Source organism: Cladosporium halotolerans (assembly GCF_011745625.1).
Source record: "Cladosporium halotolerans strain TM138-S3 chromosome Unknown Sca6, whole genome shotgun sequence".
Taxonomy (NCBI): Eukaryota; Fungi; Ascomycota; class Dothideomycetes; order Cladosporiales; family Cladosporiaceae; genus Cladosporium; species Cladosporium halotolerans.
In genome coordinates, this window is record NW_027191457.1 from 349,311 (window position 1) to 371,531 (window position 22,221).

Genomic DNA, 22,221 nt, shown 5'->3' on the forward strand with positions numbered 1-22,221 from the left:
ACGCGCGCCACCCGCCTCCAACTCCCCCGGAAGCCAACCCCCGGCCCGCATCGTCTGAAGAGGGGATATCCCTGCCGCCCGAGATCAGTTCCTGGCCCGAGGCACAGCACAGCAGCAACTAGTAACACGGCACGTACACAGTAGCGCCGTCAGCCGCAACGATTCAGCAGAAAAACTTACTCACCACCTTCCCGAAGGCAGTACAGACATGCCAGTATATACAAGGTGGCTGCCCGCGAAGCCGGGTAGCTTTCTCGCGGCAGGCCTTCCCCGGCGCCTCCGTGGCGCGGAACCGGCGTCTCGTCCTGCTGACTACTTCAGATAGTCGATGGGGATTTTCGCTTCCCCTGCTTAACGCGATTGGCAAAAAGCCATGCCACCGTAATCCCTACAGTAGCTCGATTCAACCCCCATGTCACTCGCGCGTCGACCTGGTTGGCGGGAATAACGCTCCTCCCTCCCTCTCAGGGCTGGGCGGCGCTCGGGTCGGGCCCGATGTGGTTGTCAGACGCTCACAGGGCGTGAGACTAGAAAGCTGACAATCAGATATGCTTTCGCGCGGATGTCGTGCGTGCGTCGCCTGCGGCGAGCTAGCGAGGCCAAGGGTGCGATTTGGGGCTCGCGAGATGGCATCCCCACCCCCAACGACCAAGGCAATCTCGCTGGCCTCGGCCGGGATCTGCGGCCGTGTCCGCGCGCCGTCTCGCGGTTTTGGCGAGATGGTGGTGTGCGTGGTTGTTTCGTAATATTTACGTGAGTGGGCTCGCGGTGCCGTTGCGATAGAGTTTGTGGCGCTTTTTTGTGACAGGTCGATTTTTTGCCAAACGAGGGAGGAGCAGTTTGCTGCGGGTGAGGATGTCGCGCGTTCGCGAGGGTGCGTTGGGGCTGGCTTTGTGCTGTGGGCGCTTTTGCAGCGGGGTTCTGTCAGGGCCAGGAGCGTGGTGCCATGGCGACGGACTGCGCAGGTACACGTAGCGTTCAGCTTCGAGGAAGAGGGGCGAGTACAGACGTGCACGAGCGCAGGGCTTGATCAATACTGTCGACAGGCCTTCCTGGCCTCTTGATCAAAGGGAATAGACATCACTTCATTTCCATCACTACAGAGCGAAAACCTTCCGTTCTTACTTGCTAAATGGTATCACCTACATCAAAAGCGCAACGCCAAATCCGAACCCCAGCGCCAGCGCTCCCAGAACCCTTCCGTCCCCACTCGTTCCGAACCGCCAAGCCGTCCTCGAAAGCGCGCCACCGGTCGGGCTGGGCGTGTTCGTCGCCGTGTACACGCCCGTCAGCTCCGCCGTCGACGTCGCGCTCGCGTCGCCCGTCGCCGTGCTCGAGTCGTCGGCGCTCGAGCTGAGCGGGCTGCCCGGGATGCCGGCGCGGACGCTGGAGCGCGGCAGGCTGATCGACGAGTCGTCTTGGTAGAAGATGCCGTTCGCGACGACTCCGTCGCCCGCCAGCATAGCCTTGGTGTCGTCTTCCGAGCACGAGTTGTTCCACGCGCGCACCCAGCACGTCGGGCTTGGCGGGTCGGGAGCTTCATTCGTGTGCGTGGCGTTCTGGGGGCCCTCGGAGGCGAACGTGGCCAGGTCGACCATGTCGCCCGTCGAGATCTCGGTGCCCTGGATGATGCGCGTGAAGACGGTGAAAGCCGTCTCGGGCTGGTAGTACGGCATGAGGTGGCCGGCGTCGTAGATGCGTGAGAAGCTGAGGTTGCCGAACTGGCGCACGGCGCCGCCCACGTAGCTGGAGTTGACGACGATTTCTGCGTAGCCTGCAGCGGGGAAGGCATTGGCGTAGGTGGGCAGCGGTGGACCTGGGGGTCCCGGAGCAGCTACTCGTCTTGCGACTTCCAAGCTGATAGCCTGGCCGCCGGCCCAGTTGCATAGCCAGTCTGAATCGCCGTACATGAGTGCTACGCGGACGCCGTTACTGAGTAGGTATGCGAGGTCGTCTAGTTGGCCACCGCGGATCGTGTCGCCGGTCGAGATGAAGCCTTGCTGCACATATCGATTGCTTTCGGTGTAGTTCACTCTTACGCCGATCGAAGCAAGCACTGTCTCGTTGTTCAGATACTCTTGGTACGCTCCAGGAGGATCTGGACTGGGTCCCTGCTGTCTGATGTCATATGGGTTGTATCCATTTCGCACATACGCCGCAGTGACGTTCAAGCAATTGTACTGCGCGGCTTCGCAAATTTCATTCGTTTGATCAACATCGCCCAACCCCTGAGGGTCCGTCGATGCTGCGGCAGTGCGGCAAGCATTGATATGTTCGAGACAGCCATCTCTTCCATTGAATGCCTGTAGCGCGTTGAGTTGGTCGGTCTGACTGTAGGCTTGGATCCCGTAGGTGTTATTGTAGGCGAAGAACGGATAGTAATAGTTTTGTACGGCGTCGTCGACTATGCCGTTGATGATGCCGAGGGACTCAAGCTGAATATCGAGCGAGCTGTTGTAGGGCATCATTCCATCCTTGCGCCTTTGCGTTTGCTGTTCAAAATATCGTGCAAATGTCGGACCGTACTTTCCGCCGTAAGACTCGGTGAAAAGGTGAATGCCGACGGCCGCTTCGGGCACCTGTGGAGAGGTGACGTTCGGTCGCACAGCAGGGTTGTACTGCGGGAAGCTTGACAGCCATGACTGCAAGAAATGCCATGTGGCAGAAGCCGCAATCTCAGTAGTATTAGAAGATGCCGACCATGAGACTTTCTCATCGGCGTTGGCGGTTCCGAATGTCCCGTCTAGGTTCATGAAAGCCGGCAATGCCTCGGACATGGCGGGTTCGTATGCTGCGTTCGTGAGGAAATCGTAAGACCCATTCGTTGCTGTGTCGTAAGAAAAGCCGACTTGGTTCGGTTGATCGATGAACAACATATTGCTGCTACGGTCCCAGCCCCACATTCTTGGTTGCGTGCCGTAGCTGCCGTCGCTCATCTGGACTACCTCACATGGGCCGACTTCGGTGAACAAGCCAACCATGCTGCTTGATCCTGGCCCTCCATTTAGCCATATCGTCAACGGTGCGCTTTCGGGAACTTGTCGTGCCTCGATGAACCAGAAGAAAGTGTTGATGCTGTAGTTCTGTTGTACGGGTGCCAGAGTGTAAGGCGGCAAGGTAATGTAGCCTGTGTACTGCTTTTGGGTGGGAAACGCTGTCATACAGGTCCCATTGTCGGGTTGCTTATAGGAGATCGTGACATTTGAATCAATTGGCGACTTTAAGACATTATCGTATACTGGGACAAAGGGGTATTGTGCTTTTGTGGACGGTAGTGACAATGCGATGATTGTGACAGTCGCGGCCAACGCACGCGGCAGACGTAAGAGCTATAAATTCGTCAGCAAGGTGTTCTCTGACAAAGTCGAAATCACAGCCTGAGAAACCGAATGGCAGGACATCAGTATGGCGAAGTCAGCTCCAGTGCATTTCCGGATTGTGTTATATGGTGTCGGAGAACCAAGGTTCAGATGGCAATCGACCAGATGAGCACCCACGATGGTCGAAAAATGTTCGCTCGATCGTCGCAATGAGCAGGTTCATTTTCAAGCATCTACTATCCACGCACATGCCGGTCCTGAACGGAAAATCAGGGGTGATGTAGCCTCTTCGCTCTGCACACGGTACGTTCACGAAGCGCCTACCAACCAGGTTTCCTGACTGCTGTTCTGCTCGTTCAACCGACTGATTCCCCGATTGTCATTTTCTTCAGCTAAAGGCCAGCCCTCGCGACACGTTCCAAATCCTAGCATTCGTTCAAACAAGATATCCAGATCCCAGCGCATCGATCCCGACCGACAAAGCCTCGTCCAGTATCCCACACTGTCGCACTCCAGTGTTCCAGTGGCCAGCGAACGACACGCAACGTCCAACTCACATTCATCTTTCCGCCCCCATCAAACGCAAACCCTCGAGTCACAATGTTCCCTCCCTCTCACGCGCACCGCAGCCGACCGCGCGTCGCGGCACGAGCATTCGAGCGCCGTTCACAATCCAGAAGTATTGGTCGGGCGGATTGGCGTCGCATGGGTCGCTCGCTCGAGATCGTATATTGCGCGCAGCCTGAAGTGCGCCGAATGCGAAACCGAAGCGGTTGAAAGTGGATATGGCTAGTCGGTACGAAAGACGATGAGACGCGCGCGCGACGCTGACCGTCGGCGGACATCTCCAATTTCCCCACCGTCCATCTCCGCTTCTTCAGGGGCGACGAGACCCTCCCGCGCAGATGCAGGAACGTGAAAGCTGACGCGTGCGCGCTAGCCTGGTTTGGGATCCAACGAACCCAGAATCGATTTTGGACGCAAGGCGTACTTCGTCACATCACGACCGCTGGAATTCGCGTTAAGACGACCGGTGTTCTACCTCTCATACACTGCTCTCTGGGGATCCGGCGTCGATGGTAGGATCGTTCCGATCGGCCAGCGAGTCCATTCAGTTGCTTGACCACTCGGGCAATTCGCACTGCTAGCTTCTACCGCCGAACGCTGGGCGAAAGCTTGTGATATTATGGTCAAGAGGTTTTGCTTGGCGAAAGGGAGGTTCGATGGATTCATGTGAGGATAGAGAAGTGTGTTGATGGCGGATAATTGCTCAATATTTCACCGACTAAACGATCAGCAGATTCATTGGAAGGCAAGCGATTCCCCATGGCTTCCTGAGATCTCCTACTTGCATCGAAAAGTCATCGCCATGGTGAGGTGACATTCGATCGAGAACTTTGACGAGCTTCAGGAATGAGGGGGAATCAGAGATCCTCAAGGCTTTTCTCTGATCGATGAGCCAACATTACGGTCCTCTGGAGCCCTTCGTCCCTCCTACACTGGATCGATTGAGACCGAATCACCCCGAACTCTCTCCTTATCATGTCTAGGTCCTATCCGACCCGCTCACCTTGCTCGTCAACGGATTTCTTCCTGCGATCTTTCGAATCGCCAACAATGAGCTACGCACCGCTAATACCGAATTTCAAGAGATTTCATCAAGTCGGTTCTCTGGACAAGTACATGAATCAATCAATGTCAGCGGTGTCTGAGACACGCTCAACTTCGCTCATTTGTAAACTATGTCCGCTTGAAAGCTGTATTGATGTCATGTTAGACTATGCAGCAGGGCGACCTCAGGCAAGCCTAAATTAAGCAGGCAAGGTAAGACAAGACGAGAGGACAAGCTCATCTAGGATTACCTACCTATGAAAGACGGCCAGTAGCCTCCCACAGGTGCATCGCTTCGAAGAAAATTGAAACCTGCCTCTGGCCCCGATGCAATCATTACCGGCAGATATGCGCTCGCTTCTATGCCAGACCGAAACTCGCCATCGAGTACGCTCCAGGAGGGGGAAGGGAACAAAGACGCGTGCTCACGACTCAAACGACCCCGGCAGCGCCCCCGCGTCCACGCACATCTCCCTCCTCGCCTTCGCGACACGCGCCTTCTCCTCCGCCGTCTCGCGGCCCGTGACGACAAAGTCCATCTCCGTGTGCACCGTGAAGCCGATGACCTTCTCGTTGAACGGGCGCGCCAGGCGGCACGGCTGCAGGGTGAAGCGAAGGAGCGTCTGTCGCGGTCATCGTTAGCCTCGATCGAAGTTTGCCTTCTTTTGGGGGAAAGTGAACGTACCTCAGCAACGCCCTTGTTCAACTCCATGGTCGCGACGCCGCGGCCCAAACACCCGAACCGGCCGTAGCCGAAATTCAACCCCACCGTCTCCGTCATCCTCCTCACCCTCTCCCTCTCCTTCTCGGCCTCGGCGCCCTCGCGCGCAAGCCAGCGCTCCGGGCGGAAAACCTCGCAGTCCGCCCCGAACACCTCGGCATCGTGCATCATGCCCCAGCTGTTCCAGCCGACCTGCGTGCCGCCCGGCGCGAACTTCGGCACGCCGTCGACGGCGATCGTGGCGCCGCCGTCGGGGACGCGCTTGGCCATCAAGCCTGAGACGGGCGGGTGGATGCGGAGGCCCTCTTTGATGCAGGCTTGCAGGTAGGGGAGCGTGCGGGCTTCGGCGTCTTTGATGACGGGGCGGGAGATGGCGCCGGCGGCGATGGCGGATTCGAGTTCTGTGAGCAGGCGGTCGAGGATGGCGGGGGAGGTGCTGAGGTGGTGGAGGGTGATGCGGAGCGCGGACGCGGTGCTGTCGGAGCCGGCGGTGATTTGCGTCAGAGTTTCGGACTCGAGCTCGGCTTGCGAGAGGCCGCGGGCGATGAAGGACGCGAGCATGTCGCGGCGGGCGAGGGGTTTGGGGCCGAAGCGTTCTTGCACGCGTTCGCGAGCGAAGCCCATGACGCGGCCGAGGCCGCGCTTGTCGGTTGATTTGGGGAGGGCGGATTTGAGGAGGGGGATTTTGAGGATGTTGGTGAGTTCCGTGTAGACGCCGAAGACGATGATGGCGGGGAGAAACTGCTCGAGGTTGGCGAGGTAGCCGAAGGGGTCGTTGTCGTTGTCGAGGAAGCCGAAGGTCTGGCCGAAGGCGATTTTGGAGATGACGTCGAGGGTGAAGAAGGAGGTCACGCGGGACAGGTCCATTGTGCGGTAGACTCCTTCGTCGGGGCGGGCGACATATTTGCTGCTGATCAGCTCGAAGAGTTGCAAGAGCTTCTCGTCGACGTCGTTTTCCAGATGCAAGTTTTCCTTCCCGGAGTAGCCTGGGGCCATGCGGGTGCGGAGGTCTGCATGGATGCGTTCGTCGACGTGGGAAGTGATGTTGTCACGCTCAGGGTGCAGTTTGAGGGCAGAATACCACGGGCCGCGGGTGAAGGGTGAACGGACAGCGTTCATGCGCTTGAACAGTTCCGGGTCGGAAGTGATGAGGAATTTGGGCCCAATGCGAGCCGTCGAGCCTACAAGAGCATGATTAGAGGCACGTTCAAAGTCAATCTACGAGGATGTCACGCCGCTCGGGACTGTAAAGATAGATATGCTGCTGGTATGGACGCAGGGCTACATGATTCATCTGTCCGACCGAGCGACGTGCGTGCAAGGTACGCGGGCGTGTTCCGTGTGCAGCGCTCGCGTGTGACAGCTTGCGCAGCAGTGCGCGAATTGGGCAAATGGAAATTGGACCCAGCAGGGCGGCAACGAGGAAAAGCCACGTCGCGTGGACGACTCACCATGCTTGCGGTTGAGCGCCGCAAAACGCTTGTGCATCTCACCGCTGCCTTGCGTGCGCAGCAGCCATAACCGCGACCAGCCGGCAGACCAGTGGCCGCCGAACTGCTTGAGTGAGTTGTACGTCCGGACAGAGTGGATAACATAGGCCAGGGCCAGAGCGGCGAGGGCGACGAGGTAGAGCATGGCCGGGCCGGGTGTGGTAAGCGAAGAGCGGCGAGCAACAAGCAGCAAGCGACGGAGCTAGTGCTGCTGGTCTTTCTCGCCTGGGAAAGCGCACACAACTTCTCAGCGTCGTGCTCCTCCGAACCACGCTGCTGGGAGTCGGTATGGGGCGTGATTTGCCGCGGTCACGGGCGGGCGCAGAGGTTGACCAGAGCCCTGCTGCGCTTGCGGACGCTGGTGAGCAGTCGCGGCGGGTGTTGCAGTGCGGCGTCGGTCGCCAGGCGGTGGTGAGGGCGCGGAGAGGGACTCGCAAGCTGTGGTTGTTTTCCTCCTCCCGGGCCAGGGCGAGCGACGGCAGAGCAGAGCAGGAGAGCAGGCGGCGTGCCTGCGGGTCAAGTACTCGCGCGCGCGCGGGCAGGCAGATGACGCGGGCACCTACGACAGGCAAGGGCGCCGGCGACTGCTCTACCACGCTGCCTCCCGACCGTCTAGTGCACGCGCCGGCGCGGTGAGTGCTGGTGGCATTCGCCGCTGCCCGTGGCTCGCGGCCACGCGCAGCACACGCTGGTGAAGGCCGGGCCATTGCAAATCAAGACACACCTCGCTTGCGCGCAGCCTGCAGCGGCCGACGCCGTCGGAGCAGCAGCGTCTCGGAAGCTGCGTGGGCCGGCGGCCACAGAGGTCAGGCTGTGCCGCTGTGAAGATATCGCCCAGCGCGGTATTAGCAGTAGGGATGCACGTCCACAAAATCACAGCTTGGTGATCACCCGTGATCACGGTGATCACAGGTAGAGCTCTGTGATCTTGTGGATAGGTCTATTACCAAAAGGGTTAGAGGCGTCAGATAGCGTCTCTCAGCTGGCGCTAGGGCTCAATCCGGCCTCTCAAATCACGTGAGGGTCACGTGTTTTGATGCCAAGGCTGTGATTATCACTGTGATCACGGTGATCACAATCCACAACACTGTGGATTATCTTCCATCCACGGTGGATTGCACATCACTAATGAGCAGAGGGCGCCGCCGTTGATAAAGTGGCGCCGGGCGTCGCGTGGGCCGGTGTCACGGCGGGAGGATGGCGGTTTAGGAAGGGCAGCCGTTGCGCCGTTGGACTACAGCTGAACTACCCACGACGGCGTGGTCGGGGAGACGCAGCCGCTCCACGCACAACCAGCCTAGCGTGCGCAGAGCAGACGTGCAGTGCGTGCTCACTTGCTCGTTGAGCTCGCTGCTCAGGCCCTTGCTCGCCCGCCTTGCCAGCATCGCTTCCCTGCAGCCAGCCGGCCATGCCTGTCGGGGCGAAACGCGCGTGGTGGTATGCGCGCCAAGTGGGCGTCTGGGGTGAGCCCGGCGCGCCCTCGTTCAATCGCCACGCCGCGACTGCTCCGAGTGACATCCTCTCTGCTCGCCGCCCTTCACCACGCCCGTCCTGCTGGTAAAGACACCTCCACTCCTCGCCTTCGCCCTCCGCGCCCGTCCGCCCCAAAGGATGCGCCGCGCAGCACACCCCGCCCCGTCCGTGCGGCACGTGACAGCTGAGGGGAGTGCGAGCAGCTCCGCGCCAGCAGATTAAGGTCGCCTCTAGGCTCGGGGAGCTCCAACCCAGTTTCGCCCTCTGACTCTCCGCCCTCTGCACTGTACGTAGTAGAGGCGCGCCGCCGCTGCTGTCCTGTTGCTCTTCGATCCACCGCCTCGCACTCGCAACCCCCCCTCCTGTTGACCGTTGACCACCCTGCCGCTTTGCCGCCTTGCTCTCACGCCACGCAGCAGCAGCGCCATCTGCATTATTCTCGCCAGCCCTGACCTGCCACGGGCGCAATCGAAGGTTAAAGCCACCTGCCTGCCAGAAAGCTAGCCGCCATCGATCGGCGCCCGCCTCTGCAGGGCTCGACGCTTGCTGAACATCAGCCCTGACAGCCCGTCATGGTTTCAGATAAGACGACTGCAGACCACGAACCACCGGTTCGTGATAATGAAAATGCTGCGACCGGCTCTCAGTCGGAGATAGATGGGAATGCGACCGGTCACGGCGGGGACTCGACTTCTTCGGCTGGTGCGAATTCGCAGCCGGCCGCTTCCTCGTCGACGACTGCCGAGCTGAGCGCTCACGCTGAAGACGTCCGCGATCAAGTCCAGCACGGGTTGCCTAACGATGCGCATACTCCATTGAGACCGCAGGTCGGTCAAGACGATGCCCTAGAATCGCATGCAGGTCCTGCGGGGGATGGTCAGGACGACGGCCCTCTTGTTGGCCAGTTCGCGGACGAACAGAATCTCGAAGTGGATGTATGTCGCATTAGGGCTTGGATTTGAATCTGGCGATTAGTGATCAGATACTGACACTAGTACTAGGACGAGTTCGAGAGCGACTCTGCTATTGGCAGCGACACGTACGTGACCTGTCGTTTTGCATCAACCGTCCCGCGGCTAACATTCTACTCAGACAAAGCGCTACCACCTCGCTTGCCAGCTCCATCTACAATTATCGAAAAGAGCACGGACGTACATACCATTGTAAGTCCGTCTTGTGACGCTCATACGCACGCACGCGAAGACTACACATCCACGCAAGATTCTAATCCTTTCAAAGCCTACAAAGATGGGAAATACATTTTCCCGAACGATGAGGTGAGGATCAACTTGGCATGAAGACGTCCATGAGTATCCATGCTCATGAATTTGCAGCGTGAAGCAGATCGACTAGACCTCCAGCACCACGTCCTTTGCTTGACCTACAACAGCAAGCTCTACTTCTCGCCTCTGGGCAACCCTAAGAACGCCCTAGACGTTGGCACCGGAACAGGCATCTGGGCGATCGATTTCGGTAACACCGAGGCTTACCACGCATCTTCCCAGACCATCCCACTGACGTAGCCATAGCCGACCAACACCCAGAATGTCAAGTGACAGGCATCGACCTGAGCCCAGGCCAGCCCACCCTGTACTCACAACCCTTCCAACCACACGCAACCCCACCCACTAACAACCACCAGCGTCCCCCCAAACCTCAAATTCGTCGTCGACGACGCCGAAGACACCTGGCTCTACCAAGACAAATTCGACTTCATCCACGCGCGCCTGATGGCCGGCTGCTTCGCCGACTGGCCCAACTTCTTCCGCCAAGCCTACGAGTGCGCCCATCCTCCTCCCCTCCTCACCCTCCCCCACTAACCCCCCACACAGCAACCTCGAACCCGGCGGCTGGCTCGAACTCCAAGACTACGGGCTCCCCGTGCGCTCTAAAGACGGCACGCACGCCGGCACCAACATCCACAAATGGGGCGCGCTGCTCTGCGAAGCGGGCCGCAAAATGGGCCGCCCCATGGGCTCCGACGTCTGCGACCACTACGTCGCCTGGATGCAGGCCGCGGGCTTCGTCGACGTGCAGCAGCGCATGTTCATGTGGCCGCAGAACGCGTGGCCCAAGGACCCCTTCATGAAGGAGCTGGGCCGCTGGAACCGCGTCAACTGCCTCGAGGGCCTGGAGGGCTTCTGCCTGGCGCTGCTGACGAGGGGCCTGGGGTGGAAGAAGGAGGAGGTCGATGTTCTTGTGGCGCTGGTGACGAAGGATTTCAACGATAGGGGGATCCATGCGTATTTCCCGATGCCGGTTGTTTTTGGCCGGAAGCCGTTCGAGAACGAGGTGGTCTTCCAGTAGCGGTCGGTTGGTCGAGAGCGCTAGCTGGATTGTTTGGGGGTTCTGGTCCTTTTTTTTTTTTCTTTTTTTGGCGGACGAGAGGGGGTCTCGTCTGGAAACAACAATTTGAGCGAGGCGTATATCCTGTGCCGCGTTTGAGAGCGAGCGAGCGGTCTTCGGATGAGCTTTTAATATTCGGGTTTTTGTTTGGACAACATGAATGATGCTCCGCTCTCGCTCTCCCGTTCTTCTCGTAATTCACAAGCTTGCTTTCCACCGCAGGATAGCAAGACCGAGGATTGGACTAATGTAGGATGAATATCGACACTTGAGTCAACACAGACCTTGTAGAATGCTGACGTTTTTTCTAGCAGATGTTGTTGGGACCTGCCTGGATGATGTGAACAGGGATTTGAGGTCGTTTTACACGCCATATATTCTTATCACGAAATTGTTCATAACAGAATTCTTTGATAGAACTGCAGCATTGTGACACTCCCCAGTTCATTCGATAACGTCGGGGGAAAAAAAATGTCGGAGAATTCCAGACTCGGTCTGAACGTATTATTCAAAATGCCCTGGTTGCTGACATCGTTTATGAACTTGCTGCGACGTTATCCGGACAGCCTCAGCGAAGCAATCTTGTCTATTCGAACATGATTTGAACGTAACAGAAATTCATGGGGACTAATCAGCATTGACATTGCCAATATACACCATCCTCTCGCGAAGCCCTTTCCAAATTCTTCAGCCATCGCACGAACAGTGAGCGGAATGCGCAGAATCAGCAGCCGCTGCTGAATTCGGCGTTTGCGGCGTGCAGCCAACGACTTCGGGTTCTGTTGGAGTAGAGAACGGGGTTGACATTTTGACTCGGCCTTTCGGATGGACTCGACATTTGGACTCGGCATTTCGACTCGGGATTTTGACTCGATATTTCAGAACCAAGCCATAAAGCCTGGCCTCTCGTAGCATCCCCCCACGACGGACAACAGAAACCCAAAGCTTGAAACGGACCGGGAAGCTCAACGGTGTTCCCAGGATGTGCGGTCTGTCATCATACGGTCTTCGTCTCATGTATACATACTCTGCTCTCTCTCACAACACCAATGCACGACACCGACGCACACCTCCGCTCTATCCACCACTGAAGCCTCAAAACCCTGCAGCCACCACGGCAGGGGAGCTAGAGAGACCACCCAAATGCAACAAGAACAATGCAATGCCTTTTACTTCACAGTAATCCCAATTCACTTCATCATCAACCATCCTCGTCCTGAAACCTGGTTCGTGCTCCTTATGTCTTCATTAAACTCCTCCCTCCCACCCTCATCAAAGACCGGCAGTCCTCCGAATCCCCTACTGCATCTTCCCCTTCCCCTCATCCCCCTCATCCGGCAATCTGATATCCACCGCCGGCGGATCCGCCCCGTCCCCATCATCGACCGCCATCCGCGAATCCTCCAAGTGCAGCGAATCAACATACGCATCGGACGTGTGCGGCTGCTCCGCGGCGTCTGCGTCCTCGTACTCGTATCCCGCTGCGTCGCCGAAACTGATCGTTTCCTCGAGCTCGTTCCACTGGTCGTCGGAAGCGGGCGTGGACGCCGAGCCGGCGATGGGGAGCAGGTCGTCGATGAAGCGGTCGCGGTCGTCGTCGTCGTCCTGCTCGGCGGCGGTGGAGTCGGCGTCGTCGTGATGGGCGGTTGTCGGCGGGGCACGGTCTTCTACGCTATCAAGAAGCATCTCTGCGCCGGAATCAGCATTGTTGTCCCGTCGCTGCTCGAGCGAGGCGAAGTCCCAAGCGGTGTTGCCGAAGTTGCCATACTGTCTGTTGCTGCCGCTGGGGGCCTTGAGCGGGGAGACCTCGAGGTCGTCGTCGTCCTCCTCCATCCCGATGCCCTCGTCATCGCTCGTCGCCTGAGTCGTCGGCCTCAGACTCCGCGCGGCTGACTGGCCGGCTGAACCACTTCCAGCGTCCCGGAGTGCCGTCGGACCCTGAGGTTGCAGGCCTTTGGTCGCTGCGGCTCCTGCTGCGATTGAATTGCTCGACGATCCACGCAGGGTGGAGGAAGGACCGCCGAGTCGGCCTTCCCCCGAATCGGACTCGTAGGATTCGTCGGCGGAGTTGGAGTTGGTCTGCTGCTGGGGCGGGTTGCGGAAGTCGCTAACGAGGTCTTGCAGGTACTGCGGGCCGAGGGGCTTGTCGGAGCGGCGGCGGTAGAAGAGAAGATAGGCGGCGGCGGACTTGCGGGGGGAGTCGCCGAGTTTGCTGGTCATTGAGTCTTTTTGGCATTAGCGAGTGATTCGAAGAACCAGTCATGTTAGCACTCACCATTGTAATCGTACCACTGCCCGTCGAAGAAGTTCTTGGCACAGGCAGTGTAGTGGCCACCACCAAGGCCTCCGAAGTGGTTGTCCACAGCGAACAGGTCGTAAATATACTCCTTACCATCCTCCTTCTGCCCGATCTTCTCCGTCAGATCCAAGCCCTCGATAGGGTAATCGACGAGGACATCGATCTTGTCGCGGAAGCTCCTCGTACCGCCAAAGCGCTTCAAATGCACGACGACGATGTCCGGGCAAGTCCAGATCTCGAGGGTCTTGGTGGCCTGGCGGAGCTCTTTGCAGCGGTTGCAGTACCACGCGTTGTCCTCGGAGAGCTTCTCGCGCTTGCCGGTCTCCATGAAACAGTCTTCGAGCGTGATGCCGTGCTTTTTCCGCATCTCGCGGCGGTTGCGCTTCGTCTCGGTGGCGGGGTCGTGGACCATGGGGAGGCCCTTGCCGTCTTCTTCGGACAGCCACTGGCCGCGGAGATCACCCGTGTCGTGGCGGTCGCCACCAAAGACACTGTCGAGAGCCTCCGGGAACCAGTCGAGGACGATGCATTCGCCAAGCTTGAGGTAGAAAGTCTCGTCCTCTTGGGCTTCGGAGCCGTTGACGGAAGGCTGCGACTGCGGCGAGCCGACAGCAGCGCGAGCGCGAGCCTTCTTCATCTCCCTCTTCTCCTTCTTGCTAGGGCGCTTCTCCTTGTTCTTGCGGGGCTTGTTGCCCTTGAATTTGTTCTCTTTGCCGTTGCCACGTCTCTTTCCGGCGGCAGACTTGCCGTCAAGAGGATCAGCAGGGAGTTCGTCTGCGTCAGCTTCGCTAGCGAAGTCGACGTTCACGGCGAGTGGATCTTCGGTCGAGGCCTTGACAGAGGCATCATCATCCTCGTCACTCTCCTCGTCCGCATCAGCCTCGCCCTCGGGTGAGGATGGTCCGGTGTTGGAACCCTCATCTGCGGCCTCAGAATCCGAGCTGTCGGTCTTAACGCGAGCCTTCATGTTCCGAACAGACTTATCGTCGAAGCAGGCTGTACCAGTGCAGAACATGTTCTCACGACCCTTGGCGAAGTTCAGCGTGAAGAGCTGCTCACGGAGGACCTCTGGGATGCTGTAGCTAGGGTCATGGAATGCCTTGGGTACCTTAGCTTCTGGAGTTACGGTGCCCTCGGTAGCTTGTGCTTGCTTCTTTTCACCGTCCACGGAGACAGAGACGTATCCATCTTCAGAAGAGACCGAGTGATCGCTGACAGGCGCCGCGTCGTCTTGAGCATTCGCAGCATCGCCGTTCGTCTCGGTCTTCTCAGTCTCAGAAGAGGCGGCGCGCTCGTTCTCATGAGCCTCCATCAAGATAGGGCGGCTAGTCACTTGCGCGACAGCGTGCAGAACCTTCTTGAGAATAGCCTCGTAGTCCTGCGCCTGCTCCCGCTTGACGGTAATGTACTGGGGGTGCATGGTGGTATCCCAGCCGCTGCCGAAGCGGTTCTTCTTGCGATGAAAGATCGGCACGGCAAAGTTCTCCGCCATGTCAGAGTCCATGTCCGGGATCTCGTTCTCGTTCTTACCGAAAGAATATCCCCCGTACGAGGTTCTCTGCGGCGGAGGAATGTTGGTTGGGACGTCGGCCAGCTCGAAGACGAAGATGTAGTCGTTGCCCTGGATGTTGGCCTCGGCGACGGTGGTGCGGTCGCTGAAGTGCTTGTACATCTTATGGTTGTACACTTCGACCATCCAAAGCTTCGCGGCGTCGATGTTTTCGTGCTTCGAGGCGATGAGCTTCTTGATGTCCTTGACGGTCAGGTGCTTCTCAAGATCGAGGTTGTGGTTCACCGGCGAGCCGTTGAAGGGCACGAAGGTGAAGTTGTGGATGAAGCTGCTTTCAATAGGGAGCTGAAGAGTAAGCGACGCGAAAGGATCGAAAGTCACGCTGACCTTGTCGCATGTAGGACACTCCATGGTATTCTTGTAGAAACCGCTAAAAAGGTCCATACACACAGACTCGTTACGCTTGGCGTGGTTCGATCGGTAAACATCACCAAGCTCACGGATGTATTCGGGATCCGTGACGCGCGCATCGTCAGAGTCGGGGTTTTCCAGATACGGCTTCTTCTGGATCCTGTTCAGATCCTCATGGATAGAGTCGACCAAGTAGCTGAGGAATTCCTGGGAATCTTGCTGGCCCCAACCCGAGAACACCGGGTTCTGTGAGCTCAAAGTCTTCTTAAAATTAGTGGGCGAGAACGAGGAGCTCGCGTTGTCGCCGTAGATGCCCTGCAATACCTCCGCATACTTCTTGGCCATGATACCACCGGATCCGAGCACGTTGCTAGCGTTAATTTCGCTCTTGTACTTGTCCTGCAAGAAGTAGATGGCCAGCTCTTCCACGCTGCGAATGCACTGCAGAGCCGAGTTCATGTAACAAGTGTTTCCAAGGTTCGACAAGCCGACGGTGCCCCGAGTCTTGCCATCACGCCTGCGGCCTCTGGTCACCACATTGCTGCTCGGCGCAGGACTAGTCCGGCGTGATGTAGCCGCCGAGCTCGTCTTCGATCCGTTGAGCTTGCTTCTTGAGAAGAGCTTTTTCTTCTGGTCGGAAGAGAACTCACCGCCGGCGGGCCCGCGGGTCTGCTCCTCGAGAATGAGGGTCTGGTTTTCGAACAATGAGAAGAGTTCGATGGTGGAAGATCCGTTGTAATTAAGATTGCTGGTGTTATCAGGAAGCTCGATCTGCTCAATGTCCTTTCCGATCTCCATCTTCTGCCAGTCGGCGGCTTCAACGACTAGCCTCGTGCGTTCTGCTTGAGCGGCAGATGGCGACGTTTCGCGAGAAAGAGGGGGCGAGGCCACGCCGGGTTGGCGGTTGTCGGGCTCGTTGACAGCGATGTTGGTCGGCTTGAGAACGCGCCAGATCTGAACTTTGTGGTTGAGAGGAATGCCTGCGAATTCTTTTACGCGAGAAAGGAACTTCTGTGCCCTCTCCTGTCGCGACGAAACAACCATCAAGGCGTCTTCAGGCTTCATCTGACCGCGCTGCCGACGCTCCTGCTTCAGCCTGAGCTCCACTGCTGCAAGCCTAGACTTATCCTGCGGTTCATTGCTGTCGTCACTCGGCTGAGGGACCTTCCGGACAAGAAAAACCGGAGGGTTGAGCTCATACACGACGTTCGGAGCGATAGCGCCATCCGGAGCGGTATTCTGTGCGTATCTCGTGATCTGCTTCTGGCCAGCCACAATGCCGTACCAGCCGACAATCTTCCCCCAGGCCTCATCCGGAAGTACTTGGAAGTCCTCTTCCATGGTCAAACCCTGCTTGAGAGGGATGAAAGGGTGGCCGTTGACATCGTGCAAGATTGGCTCAGCGAAGGCGTCCTGGGGTACGATGTCGGAGTTGTCGACGGGGCCGATCTCGCCCTCGCGCGCTGATTTGGGGTACTCGGTGCTGTTCTGGTGTTCGGTCGTCCTGGACATGACCTTCTGCAGCCATCGTGAAGAGACAACGCTGCCCCGGTCCCCATGTTCGATGGGGGTTTGCAGCAGCTGCATGACCTCCCGCACTTGGTCATCCAGACTCGGCACGGGCGCGCCACCTGCCACTTTCCACAGCTCTCCGCTGCCGTTCTCGGCCGAATAAGGCGGTGGATCCTCAGACTGGAAGCTCGTCGCCGACGTATTCGAAGTCATCGTGCCAGGCGCCGACGTCGCCACGCTGTTCACTCCAGTTTCCTCTTGGTCGTACAAATCGTTCGACGTCCCAGCCATAGCAACGTCCTCGTTCGAATCCACCAGCTCGCTCCTTCCCTCCATCTCGCCCGCGCTCCTCTTCGCCGGGCTCGCCGCTCTCTGAATCTCAGCACTGCCGTCCGCGGCCTCCGCTCTCACAGCGATGTCCTGCCCATTCTCGCTGCCGGACATATCCACGCTGCTCCCGCTGTCGATCGTGATCTCCGCAAACGCGCCGCTGGGGCTCTGTCCCGCGACGGGTGCTCCAGAGGCGCCGGCAATCTCCTCCTGCAAGCGCGGCGGCAGGGCCTTGAAGCTGTTCGAGGGCGAAGCGCGGTCCTCGACGGGGCTGGGCGGCGAGGTGCGCGGGGGGGAGGACGAGGACTCGCGCTGGCGGGCCTCGTAGGCGGCGTCGTCGAAGGCGGCCGAGGGCTCGGTGTGCTGGGATAGAGATGCAAAGGGCGCGAGCTTTCGCTTCTTGGGCGTGGACGAGGAAGCCGTGGCGAGCGGCCGTTAAACTGCTCTGCAACGGCGAGCAGCCCCGGACTTTTCGGAGAGGGTTTGCAAGGAATGTTTTCGTGTCGCGGTGCAGTGTGGTGAGGCCGGGCAAGCGGTATGACGATTGCGGCGAAGGGTGGGGGATTTGCCGAACGGCCGGGGCGTACGATGATGATGATGTGTGTCGGAGAGGGTTTAAATGAGAGTCCGTGTGCCGTTTACTGGCGCGGTGGGAAGGCGGCGCGCATGCAAAGGGCGATTCGTGAAAATGTGGGGAGGTCCGCGGTCGTGCTGGCCGGCTTTGGCTTTGGCTTGCTGCGGAGGTACGTCGTTCTGTCGTCGTGCGTGCTTGCTGCCTGAGGCTGCACAAGTAATCTTGAGCACTTCACTTCCGCCGACGAACGGAGGTATTGCGCGACGCAAGCCACGTGCAGCATAGTGAAAGAACATGAAAATTGGAAAGTTGTCGAATAATTCACAACGTCATTCTGGTTGATGTCATCTTTCAAAGTCACACGACCTTCCGAACACCCAGTCACTCCTTCGAAGGCGCAGTGTTTCCAGTGTCACTAACGCAGTAAGGTATCTGCAACGTTTGATGAACCAAATTCATTCCTAGGTATTTCCACGTTACAAAGCTACCCTCAAGCCCTCCACCCCTGCACAAACCCATGCAACTTATCAATAACGACCGGCCCCCAAGCCCCCATCTCCCTCTCAATCAGCTGCGCGAAAAACGCAATCGCCTCGTCCTCGCTGCCATCAAGCTTAAACCGCTCCTCGACCTTCGTGACCGCCTGGTCGCCGAAAATCGCCAGACCCGGGATATTCGCATCCCTCATCAAAGAAAACAAATTCAGGATCAGCGAGCTGCTGCGCCGCAGAGTCGTGTACGCCGTGAAGCAGTACTGCCTGAAATTCTCGAATTGGGATTCCGAGGACGCCGGGGCGGAGCCGCCCATGCCGTCGAGCATTTCGCGCGAGAGCTTCATCAGCGGCGCCATGGGCTTGGGGTCGCGGCCGAGGATGTAGCCGTAGTCGATGTGCAGGAAGCGGCCGTCGGGTGTGATGAGGAGGTTGTCGAGGTGGCGGTCGCCGACGCCGAGGAGGTAGGTGATGACGCAGTAGCCGGCGACGCTCTTGACGTAGGTGTCCATGGCCTCCTTGCGGACGCCGAGGACGGACGGCGCGGAGGGGGAGGCCGGGTTGTTGTAGCGCAGGTAGCCGAGGATGGAGCCCTTGTACTTGGGGCTGCTGAGGATGGCGGAGACGGGGGTGCTGGGGATGAACTGGACGGCGCCGGCGAGGGTGGAGGTCGCGAGCGTGCGGTAGGGGGTGAGTTTGAGGTCGAGGTTTTCTTTCATGAGCAGCCGGTCCATGAGGGCGATGATTTGGATGACGAGCTGGTCTTGGCGGAGGTCGTCGCCTGTTTTGAACATGAGGGGGTATTTTTCGCCGGTGTCGGTTTTGAAGTTGATGTAGAGCGGGAATAGGGAGGATTTGAAGACGTTGGCGTCATCGGGGATTGCGCCCACGATGTGAACTGTCGGGTCCAGCGGTAGAGGCAGCGGCGAATCCATGTGGACGAGCTCGTTCCTAGGATCCGCGAGGAACTTCTTAAGCTGTTCGACTTTCTTAGTGCGATCGGCTCTCGAGTTGACCACGTCCTTGCTGATCTTGCTTAGAACAGTGATGAACTCCGCCTGCCGAAGAAGAGTCTTCCTCCTCGTTTGCCCTTCTGGAGTACGTTCCAACTCCTGCATGAAATCATAGCTCACCCGGGCAAACAATTTGCGGTTCTCAGGGTCTTGCGTGGGGGCCTCCTCGTCCATCTCAACCATGAGATACCAGTAGAGGAAATTGCCGAGCTTGAAGTTCGCAGCCGATCTGGCAATCAAGAACGAAGCAAGCGACGAGTCCGGCTCGTGTTCGTCGCGAGACGCAACAGAGGGCTCGAACTTCAGCGCCTGCACAAGTTGCAATAAGTAAAGAAGCAGCTCCTCATCATCAGCCTTCCTAAGCCGGTCGACGGCATACCTGCGCATCTCTGGACTCCCTGCTCTAGGTCCCAGAAGTTCAAGCGCGTCGTCCACATCAATCTCGACCCACTTGGGCAAGAGAGCGATCGCTTGTCGACTTTCAGAGGGCTCGTTCCAGTTCACCGACTTGGCCAATTTCGTCAAAGCGCGCTTGTCACGAGTGAGGTGGTGCCTAAAGCGCCAGATCTCATCCTTCTCCTTATCGCTGAGCTCCACTGTAGGTCCGTACTCCAGCACCTTGTTGAGAAAATCTCGCATCTTCGGATTAGGCTTCAAGTCGCGATCGAGCGCGTTACGCTGCCCGCGTATGAGTCGCCGATGTTTGGCTTCGGCCGGGTTGTCAGCGTAGCCGACTTCAGGGTCGTAGACCTGGATGAGTCTGGTGGTGCTGCCGCCCTCCGTGTCGCTGTTCCCATGGCCGTCCGGGTGTATGCCTGGGCCTAGCTGGACTTCTGGCGGTGGTTTGAAGTTGACTGCTCCCGGCTGCATGTGCGCGGGCTTAATGCTGCTGAGCGGAGGCGCTGGGTATTCGTGGTCCGTGAAAACGATGGGGTGGTCGAAGCGAGGAAACTCGATGTACAGGAAGAACGCCCCGTCAATGTGGTCCTTGTCTCCCTCGGCGCACAGCTGCCCGTTCGCGTTTTCCGAAGCCTTCTCCGGCACAGTCTTCGGCTTTGTCGAGTCTCGGACGCTCTGCCGCTCCATCTTCTCGATCTGCCGGAAAACCATCTGGTCCAGCCACTTGTTCTCTGTGATCTCGCCCATCTCGTGCTTCTTCATCAGCCCGACCAACCGCTCCAGCTCAGCTTCGCGGCGCACGAGCTTTTCGCTGACGACGACCGGCTCCTCGACCGTGTCCCGCCGACCTCGCCGCTTAGGCTCCCGCCAGGGCGTCGTGGTATCCGAGAAGCCGTCCGCAGCTTTATGCCTCCAGATACGGCACTTCTGACGACCCGTCCGCAGCGTCGCATCTTCGTCGTACAAGGGGATCGTCGTCCCGCCGAACGGGATATGGTGTCCCGCATCGCCTCCACTAGGGTTGATCGGCGAAAGATCCCAAAGCGTGATCGCTAGCTGGGTGTTCGCAGGCAAGGAGCTGTAGTCAGCCGGCAGCGTGAGCCACTGACCCCATACGCGGCCATGCTTAAAGTGCCTGTAGGGGGTCTGGGAGTGGACGGTGAGGGGTTTCGAGTCGGCGAAGGGCTGGACGGTGATGTAGAGCTCGGAGTTGGAGCTGAGGTTGCTGCCGCGGTGGCGAAGGTCTGGTCGTCGGAGGAGGGTGGAGTATGGGAGGGGTTTCTCGTAGCCTTCAAGGCGGTTGCTGGGATATGTTAGACATGCGCGATGGGATGAGCTTGTCGCATCGAGTGGACCCACACCTTTATCGCAACTGGTAGATGCAGCTGCGATGAGCTGGCGAACGTGAAAGGCTCCATTTGGGTGGTGAGGTTGAGAGCTAGTATTCTGATAGACTCATTGTTGCGACAGCGACGTTGTCGCGTTCAGCTGCTGGTCATGTGAGGGAGGTTGTCATGAGTCCGAGATGCGGCTTGCTTGCAGGTGATTGCGTTGGATCGCAGCAAGCGCGAGCAGCTTGGACTTTCCCCGTGGGGCATGTCCTTTTCCCTTGGCACTTCACTTGAGCATGGATGCCACAAACACCAGTGACACAACTCAACATAGCCGTAGAAAATATTTTGAAATGAAACAGACCTGCCGGATTCGGCACAAATATTGATAAGAACGTACAATATCATACTTTCACTCCTACTGGGCCAATGATACATTTCAAAGCTCGCGTTCAGAACCCTTCACACCCGTTCGTACGCCCACATGACTTCTCCCAAACGCTATTACAAAAGCGACATGCATTGCTTCACGGGTGGCGCATACCAAGAGGCCATACCCTTGTGCAGAGCCGGACATCATGCACATCGGCAGCCACCTTGTCAACTCCGAGTGCAGGATGCCGGGAGGATGCGATGCTACCGTTCGGAACGTTTGCGAATGATGGTCTTTAAATCTCAATTGCAATCCACGGTAATGGGAGACGCCCTGACAAATGCAACTGATCGATCTGCGAGCCGCATAGAACGCATAGAACAATTTCGGGGTTTCTTTCCCAAAAGAAGTCTTGGACTCGCTTAACATTGACCATGGTCGTCTTTATCAGAGTGGTGGTATTGGCTGGCTGGTAGGCGCAAGACGAGGAGGACGAGTCCTTCACAAGATCTGCTTGGGGATGGCCCTGACGTGACAAATGAGCGCCTTGGATTGGCAAGCGTGCAGCAGTCAAGGCCGTAGCTCTGCTCAATCAGGCGCAAGCACAGAGGCACGCACGAGAGGCTTTGCGGGAAATGATGGAGAGCGGCCTGGCCGAGTTCGAAGGACCTGCCCAGACACGATAGCGCATAAGCTCGTAACGAGCAGGATTGGCAGGGTCGGCGGGCTGTGGTACGATCAGCAGGCGAGTATCACCGGCCAGGATGGTCAGCCGCGGAGGGAGGATGTTGTGCTGGGATGGAGCAGGCATCATGAGATCAGCGCATGAAAACGCTGCAGCCGTCGAGCTAGAAGTTCGCGGAGCATCCATGTAGCAGTGCAGTCGCTTCTGTGCGTCTGCCGGGCTGGCGGGGCTGTGCTGTGGTTTTCCAGAAGGCGGAGCCCGCCAACGTCTTCACCAGGCTTGGTACCCGTTCTGGAACATCTTGAGCAGGAGGAAGTTTGGGCCCGCAACAG

The 22,221-nt window shown here is 58.3% G+C and overlaps 5 protein-coding genes across 5 annotated transcripts; 1 reads left to right on the forward strand and 4 right to left on the reverse strand.

Annotated features, from left to right (window-relative positions):
• Positions 1 to 1,142: 1,142 nt before the first annotated feature.
• WHR41_02455 (uncharacterized protein) lies at positions 1,143 to 4,134 on the reverse strand (the record flags this gene model as incomplete). The annotated part of the gene is made up of 2 exons (XM_069371061.1): positions 3,878 to 4,134; positions 1,143 to 3,329 (listed from the first exon to the last, which is right to left on the reverse strand). The coding sequence occupies exons 1-2, from the start codon at positions 3,881 to 3,883 to the stop codon at positions 1,143 to 1,145; spliced, it is 2,193 nt and encodes a 730-aa protein (XP_069231858.1). The 5' UTR covers positions 3,884 to 4,134.
• Positions 4,135 to 5,004: 870 nt separating this feature from the next.
• On the reverse strand, positions 5,005 to 7,600 carry WHR41_02456 (uncharacterized protein). The gene is made up of 3 exons (XM_069371062.1): positions 7,104 to 7,600; positions 5,617 to 6,833; positions 5,005 to 5,554 (listed from the first exon to the last, which is right to left on the reverse strand). The coding sequence occupies exons 1-3, from the start codon at positions 7,285 to 7,287 to the stop codon at positions 5,357 to 5,359; spliced, it is 1,599 nt and encodes a 532-aa protein (XP_069231857.1). The 5' UTR covers positions 7,288 to 7,600; the 3' UTR covers positions 5,005 to 5,356.
• A 1,201-nt stretch (positions 7,601 to 8,801) lies between these two features.
• Positions 8,802 to 10,979, forward strand: WHR41_02457 (uncharacterized protein). The gene is made up of 8 exons (XM_069371063.1): positions 8,802 to 9,550; positions 9,617 to 9,654; positions 9,708 to 9,778; positions 9,855 to 9,892; positions 9,950 to 10,088; positions 10,145 to 10,205; positions 10,258 to 10,395; positions 10,448 to 10,979. Exons 1-8 carry the CDS (start codon positions 9,188 to 9,190, stop codon positions 10,920 to 10,922), a joined length of 1,323 nt encoding a protein of 440 aa, XP_069231856.1. The 5' UTR covers positions 8,802 to 9,187; the 3' UTR covers positions 10,923 to 10,979.
• Positions 10,980 to 11,682: 703 nt separating this feature from the next.
• WHR41_02458 (uncharacterized protein) lies at positions 11,683 to 17,697 on the reverse strand. The gene is made up of 2 exons (XM_069371064.1): positions 13,237 to 17,697; positions 11,683 to 13,186 (listed from the first exon to the last, which is right to left on the reverse strand). Exons 1-2 carry the CDS (start codon positions 17,135 to 17,137, stop codon positions 12,261 to 12,263), a joined length of 4,827 nt encoding a protein of 1,608 aa, XP_069231774.1. The 5' UTR covers positions 17,138 to 17,697; the 3' UTR covers positions 11,683 to 12,260.
• Positions 17,698 to 18,037: 340 nt separating this feature from the next.
• Positions 18,038 to 21,038, reverse strand: WHR41_02459 (uncharacterized protein). Its single transcript, XM_069371065.1, has 2 exons — positions 20,860 to 21,038; positions 18,038 to 20,803 (listed from the first exon to the last, which is right to left on the reverse strand). The coding sequence occupies exons 1-2, from the start codon at positions 20,916 to 20,918 to the stop codon at positions 18,088 to 18,090; spliced, it is 2,775 nt and encodes a 924-aa protein (XP_069231773.1). The 5' UTR covers positions 20,919 to 21,038; the 3' UTR covers positions 18,038 to 18,087.
• Positions 21,039 to 22,221: the final 1,183 nt, after the last annotated feature.